The sequence below is a fragment of the Leguminivora glycinivorella genome, chromosome 16, assembly GCF_023078275.1.
Source record: "Leguminivora glycinivorella isolate SPB_JAAS2020 chromosome 16, LegGlyc_1.1, whole genome shotgun sequence".
Taxonomy (NCBI): Eukaryota; Metazoa; Arthropoda; class Insecta; order Lepidoptera; family Tortricidae; genus Leguminivora; species Leguminivora glycinivorella.
Genome location: NC_062986.1, coordinates 16,860,325 through 16,879,466, shown reverse-complemented (window position 1 = coordinate 16,879,466; position 19,142 = coordinate 16,860,325). Strand labels below are relative to the sequence as shown.

General features: G+C 36.2%; 1 protein-coding gene across 6 annotated transcripts in view; it reads left to right on the top strand.

Annotated features, from left to right (window-relative positions):
• LOC125234721 (protein fem-1 homolog B) overlaps nt 1–19,142 on the top strand; it is a 40,000-nt gene extending 20,858 nt beyond the window's left edge. For 4 of the 6 annotated variants that reach the window (XM_048141088.1, XM_048141087.1, XM_048141090.1 and 1 more), the window contains 8 exons: nt 1,014–1,211; nt 1,785–1,868; nt 3,002–3,097; nt 13,671–13,781; nt 14,181–14,314; nt 15,100–15,218; nt 15,836–15,955; nt 16,984–19,142. In XM_048141088.1, the coding sequence (XP_047997045.1) occupies nt 1,014–1,211; nt 1,785–1,868; nt 3,002–3,097; nt 13,671–13,781; nt 14,181–14,314; nt 15,100–15,218; nt 15,836–15,955; nt 16,984–17,144 (1,023 nt within the window). In that variant the 3' untranslated portion in view covers nt 17,145–19,142. The remainder of the gene's footprint in view (nt 1–1,013; nt 1,212–1,784; nt 1,869–3,001; nt 3,098–13,670; nt 13,782–14,180; nt 14,315–15,099; nt 15,219–15,835; nt 15,956–16,983) is intronic. The other 2 variants (XM_048141089.1, XM_048141092.1) reach the window with 1 other exon arrangement.

Sequence of the window (19,142 nt, the reverse complement as noted above, 5' to 3'; positions counted from 1 at the left end):
TTATTACACAAACTGAATTTGGTACAGAAGCTAACGTACCCCTATTTTTGAAATAAAAAAATATAATAGTTTATTTGCCAAAAGAAAGCGTCACATGTCGTTTTACTTTCGACCACCATACTAGGCTAGGCCTGTCTAGTGGAGTCAGTCCAAATATTTCCATTTATTACATTTTTATTCTACGCCAAAGTAACATCCTAAAGACTTACCCCCTTGTTCATAAATATACTCTTAAGTTATCAAGCCGATAAAGTTCCTTCGTCCTTTTCTATCACACCCCACACGTCGGAAAGGGACAAACGAACTTTATCGGCTTGATAACTTTAGAGTACGTTTATGAATAAGGGGGTTACAGTATAAGTTTAAGGATCAGATTGACTACATTTTTAGGGTTCCGTACCAAAAAGGTACAAAAGGAACCCTTATGGCGACGCTCTGTCCGTCTGTCACATTTTTAGGGTTCCGTAGTCAACTAGGAACCCTTATAGTTTCGCCATGTCTGTCTATCTGTCCGTCCGTCCGCGCATAATCTCAGTAACCGTTAGCACTAGAAAGCTGAAAATTCGGTACCAATATGTATATCAATCACGCCGACAAAGTGCAAAAATAAAAAATGGAAAAAATACTTTATTAGGGTACCTCCCCTACATGTGAAGTGGGGGCTGATATTTTTTTTCATTCCAACCCCAACGTGTGGTATATTGTTGGATAGGTATTTAAAAATGAATAAGGGTTTACTAAGATGGTTTTTTGATAATATTAATATTTTCGGAAATAATCGCTCCTAAAGGAAAAAAAAGTGCGTCCCCCCACTCTAACTTTTGAACCATATGTTTGAAAAATATGAAAAAAATCACAAAAGTAGAACTTTATAAAGAATTTCTAGGAAAATTGTTTTGAATTTGATAGGTTCAGTAGTTTTTGAGAAAAATACGGAAAACTACGGAACCCTACACTGAGCGTGGCCCGACACGCTCTTGGCCGGTTTTTTCTACATATGTTTACTTGGACAGGAAGTAGAACGGCTGCACGGCAACGCTCACGGCCTGCACATGGAAGGGCTGGCGGTGCGCGAGCGCGTGCTGGGCCGGCGCTGCCCGGACCTGCCGCACCCCATCGTGTTCCGCGGCGCCGTGTTCGCGGACGAGGCGCGCTTCGACCGCTGTCTCGCGCTGTGGCGGCACGCGCTCCTGCTTAGGCAGCATAACTCGGTCAGTTCGGTTTTATACCCTCCTAGCTTATGCGCGTTAGAAAGAGACTAAAATAAAAATGAAATGAAAATGAATGAAACTGAAATATTTTTTTTTTCAAGTAAGCATATTACAATGCTCATATGAACGTCAAATAAAGCTACGCCGGCTCTAACCCTACGCCTCAGCCTCGAGAAGATTTCGGTCCCCCCTCAGTTGGGAGGGGGGTATCCACTATGCGACCGGCGAGAAACTCGGCGGGCAACTTCTTTTCAAAACATTACATCTTATAATTAACATGCATTAAATAACAAGATACAATTTACAATTTACGTAGCCTATGTCACTCTCCATCCCTTCAACTATCTTCACTTAAAAAGTCACGTCGATTCGTCGCTCCGTTTTGCCGTAACTTTCCCATTTATAAGCTGCCGGGATCTGTGCATGTTTTTAGAAATAAAAAAAACGCTTGTAGACGGAATTGTCCTTATAACGGAATTGACCTCATTAAGCTTACGTTCAGATGCATTTTACAGTTTGCGTGGTTTCTAAAAGTTTTGTAATGAAAAATAATATGAATGTATATTGTTACAGGTCTCAGTGGTAAAGGACTTGCTCAGATTTGCTCAAGTGTTTTCACAAATGATCCACATTGGAATTGAATTGCCATTAGATAGGGTAAGTTATACTGTGCTATTTCCTATAGTTATTTTAAACATAATCTATAAAAAACACGAAGGTAATAACCAAAATATAAAATTTAAATTTTAAAAACACCCCAACAACCGATTTTCCCCAAACATGACTAACTTAGACAAAAAAAAAACGAAATCTAAATCGGTTCATCCGTTCGAAAGACACGTCAAACTTATAACACCCCGTCGTTTTTGCGTCGGGGGTAAAAAATATTATAGGTCATATTATATGGCTTCCATGGTATTCAAACATGTAAAGTGGTTGTACTTATTGGTTTCTCTTTAAGGCTGCTTTCAAAAAAATCGTCAAAAGAATGTAAAATTGATAGTTTTAGTCGGTGAAATACTACACTTTCCGTTATCCAATAGATTTATTTAATTCAAGTTCCAGTTAGAGCATCTTATTATCTTGATTTTTATAAGACTGGATTTTTGAAAACTAACTCACTAAATTAATTATGAATTTTTCTCTAATGCACGTTTAGAAAAACGCACGTATAGAGCTGAGTCAGTCGATCTTATTTGTAAAATTTGGACAATTTTGAATATTAAAACGGGTAAATTTATAATTCGTATATCCTGTACTACAATCATTTCAGACTAGATTTTTATTTTAAGTTTTTGAAAAAGAGTAAACTAGCCTAAGGCGAATTCAATTTTTTTCAGAAATTACCTAAAATTAAGTGACAATTTCTTTGAAAATCTACATCACATCGAAGTGGGTTTTGTACTAAATTAATCTGCAACGTTTACTTAAATTGCTGTTATGCCTTAGTGATTATAAATTGCTATTATTGATTTTTGGCATTTTTTTGAAAACGAGCCTTCACCGGTACAATTATTACCACTTTTGGAAATTTTCTCATATTTTGTTAGACCAAGTAGAAAAAGTCCTATAATGTGATATATATTTATAAACTACTCGCAAAGCCCTTTAATTTGATACCACACACGGTATGATCGAGCGCTCGGTTGCGATTTCACTATTTTTAACACGAAAGCCCTCTTAAAGCCTATGGACGGCTTCCTTATACGGAACATTTTTCATCTTACCGCATAAGAAAAACCCTTCAATCTTACCCCATATTGCTTACTGATACTATATTTTTGGTTCAGGTATGCTACGTCCTAGAAGCGTGCGCGGAAGAACTAAGGCGGGGCACAAAAAGGTTGGAGACACACCAGCCGCACCACGATCCGGAGTCGCTGATAGTGAGTCCTCTGCCTAACACGCTGTGTCACGTTTCCATACCATTTGTGTCTGTCGCGACCGTGAAAGAGCAAACAAATTATTAGACACTAGTTTATGCCCGCGGCTTCGCTCGCGTTAGAAAGAAACAAAATGTAGCCTATCTCACTTTCCATCCCTTCAACTATCTCCACTTAAAAAAATCACGTCAATTCGTCGCCCCGTTTTGCCGTGAAAGACGGACAAACAAACAGACACACACACTTTCCCATTTATAATATAAGTATGGATTTAGACCCCGAGATTTAGACTCCCGGGCTATACTTCGTATAGTCATATAGGGGTTAATGGGAGTCAGCTGGCGCTTTGCTGGTGGGTTAAGGAGGAATGGCAAACATCGAAAAAAAAAATTGTGACTAGACATTGTCACATGATAATTTAGAACTAAGCTATTATGAACAAAAACAATTGTATTGAACAAACAAACCGGCAGCTGGACACATGACCACGTGTCATCACTAAATGGGCCCTACGAAAGATCAGCGCTGGCTACATGGGTAGCGTACTGAGTTGGGTCCATTTCGTGATGAACACTTTTGGCTATTTTGTTTTTCTCGTTATTGTGTCTGATGTCTGTAAACGTCCGTACAAGTTATGTGATTCTCATGAATAAATGTCTTAACTTTTTTTGCCTTTTAATAAATATGATACTTCTCTATTTTGAAGTTCATTTTATATTGTGAATTTTATGGGCTATCGCTAACAGGCGTCCGATATGTTCAATCAAAGGATTTGTGTGCTCTTTCATGATCATTTATGTAAATAGATAGTTTATGTGGTACAGTCCTTTAGATTAGAGTATGATTATCTAGTGGGCGTCTTATTCCGTTGCATGGTATTGATAACTATTAGTTTACTGATGATAACTTAAGAGGGGGTAGAGCAGGGAGAATTTTCAGAATCTGTCAAATTACCCCATTACACACACAAACACCCTTCACTCACACTACCTCAATTTACTGTGAAAGGTCAGTGACCCTTAATTTTTTTACGGGCGTTATTTTGAGTTTGTAGTTAACTACTGACCTCCTTTGAAAAATTAAAACTGTAAAAAGGTTCGCTTATAAGAAGACAGAGATAAAATCCGTGTAATCTAGCTTTCCTCCTCTGTTCATGTCTCATGTGAATTTAATTTACTTACCTAAATATGTAGATAACGTTCCTTACTCAGTTGATTGTTTACCTAGGTGTATTTCAAATTACTTTGCACTTCATTTTGCGTTACTTTTCTACATTTAGATAAAAAATCGTCAGCCTGCCTATCTCTGCAAAACATTAATCAAAGACGCGTGTGAAGGCCGATACCTCCAGGCAGACAATTATGGTCGCGTGATAAATGATAAAACATCAGGCTGTCCCTATCGCACTATTTGTAAGTGCGATAGGGACGGCACGATGTTTTATCATTTATCGCGCGACCATGATTGCCCTGCAGGTCTTCAGAGGCCTGTACGGAAGCATGGTCGCGCGATAGACGATAAAATATCAGGCCGTCCCTATCGCACTTAGAAATAGTGCGATAGGGACGGCCTGCTATTTTATCACTTATCGCGCGACCATAATTGCCTGCCTGTGCTGCGCATTACGTATATACGGGTTGTATTAAAGACTATCAGATATTTTCTTTATTCTTTTTGGTCGTTAGGTTTTTTATCATTTATTTTAATACAAAAATAAAGCATGTGTATAAAATTAAACCTAATGAATAGAGTACAGAGCTAGTAGCAGTCAAGTCAGAGACACAAAGAAAGACAAGGAATATCGACGCATATCTTATCCAATACCGATACCGCCATCGCCATCTGCATCAGACTCTTGATCTTACCCAATTTCCGAGTCTCTTCTCTTAATTTCAGTTCCTTGAGTTAAAAATGTTGAAACTCATACTTAGTATTAAATAAAACACAAATACATATAAAAATCACAATATAATTTTAAATTATGGCTTAGGCCCTGTACCAGTTGCAGTCGCCATGTCTGTAAAGCCCCTTGTAGTTTCTTTTAAATGGCTAAATACCTAGATGTCATGTCATAAACATCTGTGATGTAACTGAAAATTAAAAAACATCGCTCAAAGATAAGGTTCAAATTAGCATGGCAAAAAATACAGTGCAGTCAAAATACCATCAAAATACGAAAAAGCATATGTCAATGTCAATATCACTGCCGAATGCCGTATTTCAGGCCATAAGGGCTGTTTTCTCAAATATGAAAAAATCTCAAAAGCAGAATTTTAATAAGACTTTCTAGGAAAATTATTTTGAACTTGATATGTAGAACAATTTTTAAAAGTTGTACAAAAAAAATCTGAACTAAGTTTGTAACTATATGAAAAGCATTTTTATCTTAGATTGCATATTTTAGTATCGTAACGAATTTTCTTTCAAATAAAAAGATAATTATTAGAATAGGTTGACGGTGTCTACCGTAAACTGGGGTTACATTGACCGATTTGGGAATTTAAACTTCTCTAGTTTCTACATTTAATGGGTATTTTTACCCATTAAATGTAGGAGTAAGAGAACTATAAATTCCAAAATTGGTCAACGTAACGTAACTAAGAAAGAAAAAAAATGGGACCATCAACTTTTTAAGTCTTTTCCTGCTAAAAATATAAAAAGGTAACAACACTTATTTTATATCAGGATTATTGTTTTCTGTCACGATGCCTGCACGTATCAAATGTTTCTTTTTAACCCAGTGGTTGACTGGTAGAGAAGGCCTTAAGGCATTATGTCCACCATTTGTACTTAGTGTTTTATGTGCAATAAAGAATAAATAAATAAATAAAATAATGTACGCAGAAAAAAAAAGATGTGATCAAACTTAAACTGACATTGGGGTTACTTTGATACACTATATTTTTTTTAATGATAATCGAATGTAATTCCTTACAAAAGTATTTTATCTCAAGAAAAGATAAAAAAAATGGTTCGCAGAGTCAAATATTACAACTCTTTAACGCTATTTTGAGGTTACTTTGATCAAGAATAAAAATTACCATCTTCAAAAAACCAACTTTATTTGCAATTGTTTCAATATTTATCATAAGAAGAGATCCAATTATCAGCCTCAACTCAACAAGTACCGTGACATAATCAGACAATAATCAACTATGTGTCATTATGGTCAATGTTACCCCATGCAAGTGATCAAAGACACCCCACAGAGTAAATCATTAGTAGTAAATACCTAGTTTGACTTTATGATACAAAATTCAATACAATGGTATAGATAAACACATTTCTGGCAAGCTAATATTCACTGTGAACCTTTTACTTTAATACCCACTTCGTTAGTTTAGAAGTTTATTTAAACATGAAAAATAGCAACAAACTATGCTTTTATTTTGACACGTTATCCGCACTGCCCACGACCATACTTACTTATTCACCGCGTCAGAGCACCATCTAACTATAGAGGTTGGTTAAGCGTTATGATATGTGTAGATTTCATTACCGACTACTCATAACATATTAAATCCTTATTTTTTTGGTCAAATAAATATAATATGCTCGTGACAGGTCATATTTTGTTCGCAATCCGAAAGAGTCAACCCTAGCACTTTTCCCTATTCACCCCCTTCCCGACCCTATTCACCCCAACGTTAGGGTGAGCGAAAATTACTAAATAAAACGTCATATTTTCAAAGAAAAACCAAAGTTCACATTGTCGGAAGATTTTTTGTGTAAAAAATTAGCATGGCACATATAAAAAAACTGCTATCGACGTTCAAAAGTCGGTTTTGGCCATATTCACAATAAATTACGTTAGTTTATACCCGTTCCGACCCCATGAACCCAAAATCTTCAGAAAACGATGTACTATGTAGCCCAATTTTAATTGGTATTTTGGAGGTAACTAGTAAAAATAATTTAGTTTTACAATTGTGCGAAAATAGATTCTCATTTGGCCGGTTTTTTTAACCTGGCCTGGTGGCCTAGTGGTAATAACGTTAGCTGCGTAAGCTGAAGGCCCGGGTTCGATTTCCGGCTCAGCCACTGTGGGCCTTGTCGTTTTTTTCTTTCGTGTATGATATCTATTTAAATATATGTATGTATGTATGTGGACACTTTATTGTACATAAGACAAGTTAGGACATAAAAATACAGTATAGTTATGACGTACAAAGGCGATCTTATCCCTATAAGGGATCTCATCCAACCTCTGAGCGAATTGAAAATTTATTATTTATATGAACTTGAAAAAGAACAAATCAAAAATTATTCAATAAAATAAACTTTTTAACAAAAAAAAAACCGCCTTCAAAAATAAGCGCGTTACAAAACACGGAGAAACTAAATAGCAAAAAATAATAAACCTTTGAATTCAGATTTCTTATCGTATTGCAATAATCTAAACATCCAAATTATAAACAAATCAATTATTTTTGTAGTCGGTACCAGACCTGTTCGTCGCCTTGCTATTGCCTGTTTGCCCCACCCAACCATACACAGGCTGGTACCGACTCCAAAAATAATTAATTTGTTTATAATTTGGATGTTTAGATTATTGCAATACGATAAGAAATCTGAATTCAAAGGTTTATTATTTTTTGCTTTTTAGTTTCTACGTGTTTTGTAACGCGCTTATTTTTGAAGGCGGTTTTATTTTTTTTTGGTAAAAAGTTTATTTATTTGTTGATTTTTAGTGGTTCCTATTGATATTATATGTATCAGTCCGAATATATGCACACTAGTGAAAGAATTATCCTTTAACTCCTAACCATTGAGGAGTTGACCTTCCATTATCAGCTCAGCCACATAAAATTATTACCATCAGGCGTAAATACTGGTGTACCTTTGAAAAATATACTAAAAACATTACATGTGCCTATAACATTTGAAGATTTCCCTCGATTTCTCCAGGATCCCATCATCAGACCCCGACTTGGTGCCAATGGGACCATCTAGGGGTTATACCCGTACGATCAAAAAAAAAAAATTTTGAAAATCGGTCCACAATTCTCGGAGATATCGAGTAACATACATACAAAAAAAAAAAAACATTCAGTCGAATTGAGAACCTCCTCCTTTTTTGAAGTCGGTTAAAAATAATTTTATTTCTTCCCTAGTTGTATAGTTTCATACTTATGATTTTTATTTTAAAGTAATCAGTTTATATTATAGCAACCATGGGTGATTTTTGCGGACTTAAGTAGAAACGTAGAGGTTGACAGAAGTGTGATTAATATTTCTAAGTGTTAATTTCTTGTATTTAGTCTAACTACGAAGCAATACATTGACGTATAAATTGCGTCCATATACAGAGAGGTCATTCATAAAAATATCACTTTAGGTAACACGTTATATATCTTTTATACAATGTGACAAGCATTGACCATACATCCCAATTCACCCCTCACCCGACCCTAATCCCCCCTTCGTAAACCTATTCACCCCTTTGCGACCCGATTCCCCCCATTCCTGATCCCATTCACCCCTCAGGCCGCGGATATTTATTCATCCCGTAAAAATTCTCCCAACACAGTTGCATCGCTTTCTTCATGAAAACCTGTCTTATGATTGAAATTGAATTGTCTTATGATTGAAAATGAAAATATGTCTTATGATTTTCTGTTATACATAAACTTTAGAAGTGTATACACATTCAAAAGGATAATGAACGATTAAAATAAGTAAAAATCCAATAAATTTGAACGTCAACTTTGACAGACATGAAACTGTAAATATATTATTTTCCTACTTTGATTGCGGAAAATAGAAGGAATATGTAACATTATATACATTAGAAATATAATAACATTATATATTAGAAATATAATAACATTATATACCCCGGAACCCTTTTCACCCCAAAATACGGTATTTATTAAATTGTCATTATGTAAAATGTCGGAAACTACGGAACCCTACACTGACGCGCTCTTGATCGGTTTTTCTTCTTAATGCTATTTAAGAGATAATATAAAATTACACCTCCCAATTTATAATAAGTTTTTTTTTGCAAAAATTTCATTTTTGGCACAAGCTATTATCGCCGACTTTACCTTTCATTCAACAATCATCTATTGCTCTCCGAAACATGTCTAAAAAACCCTGACTCAATGGGGATACGACGTTTCATAACCGAGTTCCTATGATCACCTTTCTGCTCCATCATCAGATTAGCTCCATGATACCATAATATTGCATTGTCACTTGATTTACATATGTGTGCAAAATTTCAGCTCAATCGGAAACCGGAAAGTGGGTCAAATTTAGCTTCTACGTTTTGACTCAAACTAACATACCTACTAACAAGGCACGTTGAATAAAAACTTGTATACTCGTAAAGGCTTCTGATACTAGATTTGCAATATAGTCATACTAGTTATGAAAAAAAAAGCTGCACTTTTAGATGGAAGCAAGCCGCTTTGCATGGTGATAGTAAACGTGTTAGTAAACGATATTTTCCGAGGATATCGAAATTTCATTCCTTAGGAAGCCGAGCGTAGCGAGGTGTTTTATGAAAATGAAAAAAATTCTATCTTGTTATTGTATCGTCCGATTTTAAAACGTATCTCAAATGAAAGGTATAGCTTTATGTAATTAAAAAAAAAATTATAAAAAAGTAAGAAAAAAATTTAAAAAAAGTAAATTTACGTCTCGCACTGAATAACTTCAAAGAATGACAGACGAAATGTACAATGTCGATATATGAGTTTTTTTAAATCAAAGACAGATAAATTCGTAGTTGAAAACTAAAAACCGCATCGAAATCGGATTAGCATTTTTTAAGATACAAGTTGCCAAAGTTGGGAAAATTTGCTTTATATGGCCACTTTGAAATTCCTTTGCCAGAAAGTCAGAAATAATGTATTTTTCTTACACAGAAAAGTACATAGTGACAGCAGAACTCAAAATAAAATAAAAAATTCCGAGGATATCATAATTTCATCCCTTAGGACGACGAGCGTAGCGAGGTCTGTTACGAAAACCGGAAAAAAAATCTAGTTTTTTTGTACGTCGTCCGATTTTGACAAAACATATTTCAATTGAAAGGTATTGCTTTATGTAACTTAAAAAAAATATTGAAAAAAAAATTGGAAAAAAAATGTAAGATTTTTAAAAAAAAAACTTCAATTTTCGTATCACACTGAATAACTGCAAAAAACGGTAGACACGATGTATAATCTTGATATATGAATTTTTTAAATTAAAGACAAATAGATTCATGATTATAAACTAAAAACCGAATTGAAATCGGATCAGTAGTTTTTAAGATACGAGTTGTCAAAGTTGGCTTAGTTTGTTTATATGGTCGCTTATAAATTCCTTAGCTAGAAAGTCAGAAACATTATATTTTTCTTACAGTTATAAGTATGCATTGGTAATAGACATTTCGATTCGGTTTTTAGTTTATAATCATGAATCTATTTGTCTTTAATTTAAAAAATTCATATATCGATATTATTCATCGTGTCTACCGTTTTTTGCAGTTATTCAGTGTGATACGAAAATCTAAGTTTTTTTTTTAAACTTTTACATTTTTTTCCCAATTTTTTCAATATTTTTTTTTAAGTTACATGAGTCAATACCTTTCAACTGAAATATGTTTTGTCAAAAGCGGACGACGCACAAAAAAATTAGATTTTTTTTTCGGTTTTCGTAACAGACCTCGCTACGCTCGTCGTCCTAAGGGATGAAATTATGATATCCTCGGAATTTTTTACATTATTTTGAGTTCTACTATCACTATGTACTTTTCTGTGTAAGAAATATATATTATTTCTGACTTTCTGGCAAAGGAATTTCAAAGTGGCCATATAAAGCAAATTTTCCCAACTTTGGCAACTTGTATCTTAAGAAATGCTAATCCGATTTCGATGTGGTCTTTAGTTTTCAACTATGAATTTATCTGTCTTTGATTTAAAAGAACTCATATATCGACATTGTACAAAATTTGTCTGTCATTATTTGAAGTTATTCAGTGCGAGACGTAAATTTACTTTTTTTAATTTTTTTCTTACTTTTTTTTAAATTATTTTTGTTTCATTTTTTTTTAATTATATAAAGCAATATCTTTCATTTGAGATACGTTTTGTCAAAACCGGACGATACAATAAAAAGATAGAATTTTTTTTATTTTCATAAAACACCTCACTACGCTCGGTTTCCTAAGGGATGAAATTTCGATATCCTCGGAAAAAATCGTTTACTATGATGTCTATTATCACCATGCAAAGCGGCTTGCTTCCATCCAAAAGTGCAGCTTTTGGCCAAAAATTCTCCATAACAAGTATGACTAATAAGTTTACTTGTCATAATTTAAAAACAGATGAGACAGACATATCCAATGACAATAAGTCTACACCGTTTTCATGAACTGTCAAATCACCTCATACAACTTACGGCTGTAAGGCAACTAAGTAGGGTTTGTTATTGCAAATTAATTACATATTAATGATTTCTAGCCCGTAAGATATATATTTGCTTTAACAATGGATAGATATTTATGCGGATGAGAGTGTAATTTAGGTTTTTATAAGGAATCAAATCAAAAATTTTTAAGCGACCCGATCAGATATTTATCCGGATAAGGACCCTCTCACATCTACCGTCTTGCGATCGTAGCGTCGGGCCAACTGTATGACTAAGCCGGGCTGACGCGGCGGCTTTTTCCATACAGTTGGCCCGACGCTACGCTCGCGAGACGCTAGAAAGAGAGACGATGTTTTTGACGGTCACGGAGCATCACCAATTTTTGCCGGGAACATGTCGTCATATACTTATGGCCCCCTATAGAAAATCAGATATTTTTACACGGCCGTTCATAGTCATTTTATGCTGGTCACCAGCTGGTATTCCATGAATATCTAGTTGAGTGGAGAAGTGCCATTCAAAACAAGCGCTTTCTAAACAACGATGTATTTAAGTACTTTATAATTATTATTGTTTTCAACTTACGGTTACGTGTTCGCGGTATGCACAGAGTAAATCTTTAATGAAATTGAGACATTGTTTTATATATACAATTAAATTTGAACCAGAAGCACTATACCTATACCCGCTCGCATTCCCTTTTTTTCTATTCTAAGTAAGAATCGATTAATAAGTATCTAAATATGTATGGATAAATTAAATTGTAATTGTTTACATACAACCTGTGAAGTTTGGTTGACAAAATTTGACGTAGGTGCTGTCATATATATTTTTAAAATGACGTACTGTTAATACCAGCGTAATGAAAATGTATTCCAATGAGTAAAAGAAAACATGAAACTTTTTTCAATTTAACCGAACTAGAATGAAATAATTTATACTCATTCGGTTGTGTTCGTTATTTTCTTTAATAATGTGATATATTTTTATTTATTTTTTATGCACAAGCCATGCACCTTTAAACTTTAAATAAGATTGGATCTCCACCTGACATATTTGATTTACCCTATTTATTTTGAGCACAGTTTTACACTGGTATGGTTTTTCGTGTACGTACACTATTTTCTGTCAAAATATTTGTCAAATTTAATTGTCAACACGGAGCGACCGGCGACACGTCTGCCTCCGATGAGCCGCTCACGGCGTCTAATCGAAAGGAGAATTCTGACAGCAATGGCGAATGTATGGAAATTTTACGATAGTTTAAATTTAAGGTAAAATTTCTGTGTTGTCTTTGAGAGGAAAAATATAAAAAACCTCAAAACTTCTAGTCCATTTATCTGGCTTTTAGAATCACTTAATGTTATAACTAAAGTATTGAATTTTTTTAACAAAGTTTACTAAACGGCGACATACGTTTTTCTCATTTTGGGTCAACTTTGCGTGGGTTTATTTATTATACCCTTAATAATTAGAGATTCTGAATAGTCAAAAGTTGTAGACACACTCTTTAAGATAATAACTACATTTATTTTATTTCATTTTATTGAGAAATGTGAGCAGCATTTGTTAAACGCCGAATGCTCTTTTCGAGGATTTCGTACGACCCCCTCTTAAACAAGAATAAAACCAGAACGGGACTTACGCGTTTTATGTTTTTAGTTAATGAATAATATTCTAACTAAAATATATGTATAACACATTAAAGGCAGCCGGGTCTTTAACATTTTTTCTGTAGTTCGATTCACACGAATGGATTGTTTTTTTTTTAGTTTGAAGTACAATATGTTTTATTAGTGTTTAGACACTTTAAAGAAACAACAAAGGGAATGATTTTATGGTGACATTATAACAACGTGTGCTAAGAACATGATAGTATTGAAAAGTTTTATATTTTGTCACTGTCACACAATGTTATTTCATTTTATGTTTGGTTATCGAATCAAAAAAGGGTCCTTAATGTTTCATTTGCACATGTGGAACCGTAACTGATAGAAACCACTTAAAACAACTGAAGAGTCTATTTCAAAAAAATATTTATGTATGGACTTCACAGAGAAATAAGTTCTTTCGAAAAAAACACTCCTAAACTAGTATGGGTGTCACCCCACAAGAGCGGCCCATATCTGAGCTTAGACAGCGCGCATGCATAATACTCCACCGCATGTACTAACGCCCGCGCGGTACAGTCGGCCGCACGCGCACTCATCAGAACCTGTGCCGCGGGCACGTGTTGCAGGAGGAGTACGAGAGCAACGTGCGCACCGCACTGTACCTGGTCGCTGTCGCCGCGAGGCTGTTGGAGAATGAGGGTAATAGTGAGGTGAGTTCATATTTGAACTAAATCGTTTTTTTCTTTGTTTTTAGTCAAAAAGTAACGGTCCTCGCTTCCATTACGGGCAGTCGATTGGAGACGAGAGTACGAATATATCTTGTATTACTCGAGTCAAAAGAATTGTACTATCACCTGCAAAAGTGCATGGAAAAACTATGAATGAATTCATTGATCAATTCGCCATCCACTTTTGCAGGTGATAGTACCTACTTATTACCTATTCGTGCGATGAAAAATGTATTCATGGTTACATTGCTTGATTCATAGATAATCTAGACATCGTCATGTTAATTCAGAAAATACGTAGTTCTAAATTTTAGAATTAGAATAGTTTCTGCATATACCCTTTAATAACACAAAAGAGTTTAATACAATGTGTTTATTCAGGAAACGACAAGTGACACAAGACGGGCAATCTTCAGGCTACGAGATGTAAGATTGCGTTCTGGACAGACGCTACTACACTTAGCAGCAGACAGGCGGACGCCGGTCGACGATTTCCATACTAGCGATGTGTGCCAGTAAGTCTATCATATTTTACTTATAATTCTACTCCACAAATGACATGAGTCGCTTTTCGGTGAAGGGAAAACATCGTGAGGAAACCGGACTAATTCCAAGAAGGTCTAGTTACAATTCGGGTTGGAAGATCAGATGGCAGTCGCTTTCGTAAAAGTAGTGCCTACGCCAAATCTTGGGATTAGTTGTCAAAGCGGACCCCAGGCTCCCATGAGCCGTGGCAAATGCTGGGATAACGCAATGACATGATGAAATGACGTGACTAGGCTGTCTGTATTTATCTATTTAAGTATGTATATCGTCGCTTATAGGTGCCCATAGTGCATAGTATGTACAAGCTTTGCTTAGTTTGGGGCTAAGTTGGTCTGTGTAAGGTGTCTCCAATATTTATTTAATTTATTTAAAGACAACTTCACGCGATAAGAGCCTCTGCAGCGGTAAAACAACTTTTGCGCTGCGTCAAAACATCAATTCGCGTCGATTCGCGCGACTTCTCTAACATCAATGATGCTAGTGTGGGGTGGCCCTAAGCGGGCTTATCGTAAAAATATTATGACGTTATGTTATATGAAGTCTATATTAAAAGAAATAAGCGGGTTACTCACGTATTAAAGTCGATATAACACTCGACATGTTCCGATCCATTTCCGAGGAACTTTTTCAAAGAGTAGTTTTTGAAATATGAGTCTCACGGGAGTTTTAAGTTAAAAATTATATGAAGTCGGTTCACATTTTCAAGTCTTTTTTATATGTATAACAATTGTTTAAGTTGTGTGTAAATTTGCAGGTTTCCTTGTCCGCGAACGACGCGATTGTTGCTAGACTGCGGAGTAGAAGTGGACTCGGCGGACGACGCACGGCGTACTGCGCTGCACGTTGCTCTTATCTCCTACCAGCTCATACCAGGTACATGCATATTATTTAATTAGGGATCTGTTACCAAACTGAAATGGACTTGGGTAGACAATCTTGGCTGAATGGCAGATGGGTTAAAATGTTAACGGAATAGTGGCCGCTAGATAAGGAGGATAAGGGTGACGTCATTTCCAAACTCAAATGGAATTGGGCGGGCATGTTGCCAGGCAGAGTGATGGCAGGTGGACTAAAATGTTGACCGAATGGTGGCCGCTATCGGATGTAAGAAGCGCCTGGCATCCGTTGGCTCGTTGGGTGGACGACATCCGAAAAACTGCGGGGCACTTCTGGATGAGATTAGCCCAGGACCGGGATAAGTGGCGTACACGAAGGGAGGCCTATGCTCAGCAGTGGGCGATTAATGGTTGAAATGATGATGATGATGAGATAAGGAGCGCCTGGCATCCGTGGCCGTGAAGAGAGGCATATGCTCAGCTGTGGGCGTTAAAGGCTGATATGATTGATGGTGATTATTTATTTGCTAGACTTCTCAGAAGGTCTCTATGAGTATTAGTTGCAGTGGAACCTAAAGTATTAGTATAAATATAAAATATAAAAGCTTATTACAAAAGGAAGTTTTTGTTAAAAATATTTTTATTATTGTACAGATACGCGAGCACAGTGGGCGTCGTCACTTCGCGGCGTCGTGTTTGAGTTACTAGCGCGCGGCGCGCACGCAGATGCAGTAGATTGTGATGGCATCACGCCTTTAGTTGCCGCTATTGGTGGTAAGACATTTTTATTATTTTCTTATTCTTTTTATAAACCTAGGTTCATATGGTAAAGAGCTCAACTTAGCTTGCGAGCGACGGTCGGTCGATCCTTAGTGTAAGGCCTGAGTGGACGCTTGAAGCGGAGCGTTCGGCGGGGCGGGCGAGCGTGCATACAATCTATGCAGCGTCGATTCTGCGACGCGAAACGAAAACGAAACGCCGCGAAAGGTAGTCTGGCTCTGTCGCGCCAATACGCAAGAGCGATAGAGATGGATATCTACGAGCGTTTCGTTTCGTGAGCGTTTGTGGTTCGGCTACGGGGCCAGGACACTTACAGATGTAGTGCGAAAAGGGTTTCCTTCGGAAACGTTCGTATTTATCATGCTAGTTCAATCAATGTCAGTACATCTTGAACTGAGACTGACTGAAATAGCATGACACGTTCGTACGTTTCCGTAACAATTCGAAGGCAAATCTTTTCGCACTGCGTGCGTCGCTTTGCGTGAACTCAGGTCTTACACTTAGATAACAACATCATTACAACAAAAATAATTATTTATTTATTTATTTAAATCCAATATGTTACACAGCAAAACAGTAAGAACCAAAGCACTGTGTAACTAAAAATACATGACAAAATATTAACTAGATTTAGGTGACGCCCAAAGATATATCTAACTCCGTATAGACAGATAAAGTCTAAGAAAAAAAATTACCTCGGTACCATACAGAAAAAGGTACGGTGGCTTAGATGGCATTATACCTTTGGGATACGCTCAGCTAGATGACGCTAATATTAATATTTGACATTTAATCACATATAACACAAGCTAAAAATATGGACCAAATTGTCAAAACTGAGGTTCAAAAGTTTTAAGCCTGTGTCAAGAGATGGTTTGGTGTCAAGTCTATGTATTGTGATTACACATTTTACTGCGACAGTAACTTCCTATAATACTCGATGGTTGGTGGTTAGATCGATACTTGGTGACGTCGTAACGTCGAGGCTTCGTTGCGTATTAATAATATGATTATATCTCCAGGTCCAGCAGAAACCGTAGTCCGAGCCGCGCTGTCCCCGCGGCTGTCCTGCCTCGCGGCCGCCGCGCTGGCGCTGCACAACCGCCCCTACCCGCCCTCGCAGGTGCCGCGCGTGCTGCACGCCTTCTTACACATGCACGGCGTCAAGCCCAAGGAATGTTGAGACCCTTCCGGACAAGTCATCAGCGCGAGTAACCTTTCTGGTGAACACGCCTTAAATAGTAGGGTGGGTCATTTTTACTTTTTTTTATTTTCTTAGGGGGCACAGTCACAAAAAGGTGCCATTTTGTAGTTAATTACTGTACAATTTTTTTTTAATTTTTATGTTTATTTTTTTTGCCTCCGGATTTCAGTTGAAGTTTTTTGTATTTTGTGTGGAGTAGGGTGTAAAAAAGGTTTAAATTTTTGAGGTTTTTTTCTTCATTTATTTTCTTTGAACCTTTAGCATGCTATTACGATGCCAATAATGGTATATATTAATATCAAAATTTTAAATTAAAAGACAATACATATACTCCGCCCACCACACAAAATGTACAAAAAAATATATGAAAACTTCAAAGTGGATCCGGAGGCAGAAGATTAATTCCAATTGCAAAATAATTTGAAATACTGTTTATTTGCATCAATTTGCAAGTTTTTGTAACTGTGCCCAATGAAAATATAAAACTTTTTTTTTTCTCCATACGGGCCTATTTAGACGGTACGAGAAGTCGCATACGAGTTTTATTACATTGCGGCATTTGATGGCTGTGCAAAATTGTATGTAACCTCAACAGCCCGCAATGTAACTAAAATCGCATGCGAGTTCGCACGCCGTCTAAATCAGGCCTACAGGTGTGACCCACCCTATTAAATAGTCCCAAGTCATACCATAGTCCGCCGCAGCTCTAACGCTCCACAGCACAACACGACAAGGAGGATACACAACTTAAATTCAAGGAAACTAGACGTGTACTACTTCACGCCAAATATGTCGTATACAGATTCATAAAAACTGTCAACAAGGTTTCGCATCATCCCTCCCGTCCCAGAGATGCACGGATTACGGCTAAGGAGTATATTGAAAATACCTCCAAACTTCAGCAGTGGCTGTATGCAGTCTCGATTTTTTTTGAACTTGTGTGATGATTGTGACTATATGAAAGTATATCCCTTATATCGCGCATTATAAGGTCTAAAATAAAAAAAACTGGAAAGAATCAAGCACTCTTGATTAATTTAAGATTCTTTCAAGCTAACTTTTAAAAACTCGTATTTGACTCTTAAAAAGTCACTAAATACGATTTCTTTAAAGTTATAATAATGCCTCTGAAGAGGTTGTTTGTTGCCATTTCATGAAAGTAAATTAGTACTTTATAAATGAGATGTTAAAGTCTAAAATTAATCGACAATTGTACATAAGCTACCGATAGCCCGCGGTGCCTTGTAAATATTGTGTTGGCACTCGAATAAACGACTTCATTTCTATGTTCCTTAAGTTTAATTTAAGTTTTACGAAATCTTTACGATGGAATTGTATGTATAGCAAAGATTTTTTGGCTGTGAAAGAATGTAAAGTCTTCAGTTTATGAAAAAGATAAAATAAAAAAAGACGCAGATAAAGAAAATGCGCCATTATTTGTGGTCACTGTTATCGCATAAAATAAGCGCCATCTATGTTAGCAGTCCCATAAGAAGCACTTATTTGTATCGAAACTTTACACGTCTTTTACAACCAAGGAATCTTTAATAAATAGCTTATCTAAATGTAAATGCAATCTATGGACTTGTTTTAGTATATTTCGACGCGATTAGCGTCTTGACTTATATTTTGTTGTCCGATGTTTAGCATTTATCTCGGAATTTGTGTATTTTTACTAAAAATGTATATTTGAACACAGGGTTATATGTGTTCAAGTTTTAAAGTACTACTAGACGCCCGTACCAGACCGCGACATTGGTCCGGTCTGCATCCCTTCTGGCTATCACTTTGCGTCCTTAACTGACATATGCCGGACCACCGTCCATTCTATCGGAAAGTTCGGTCCAAATAGTGGTCCGGTACGCCCGTCTGTTACAGCTTTTAAAGGTGGCTCAAAATGTTTAATTTAACGAAGTGTAGGGGTCAAGTAATACATGTGATAATGTAGATATAATGTAGGGTAAGCTCCATAAGGTT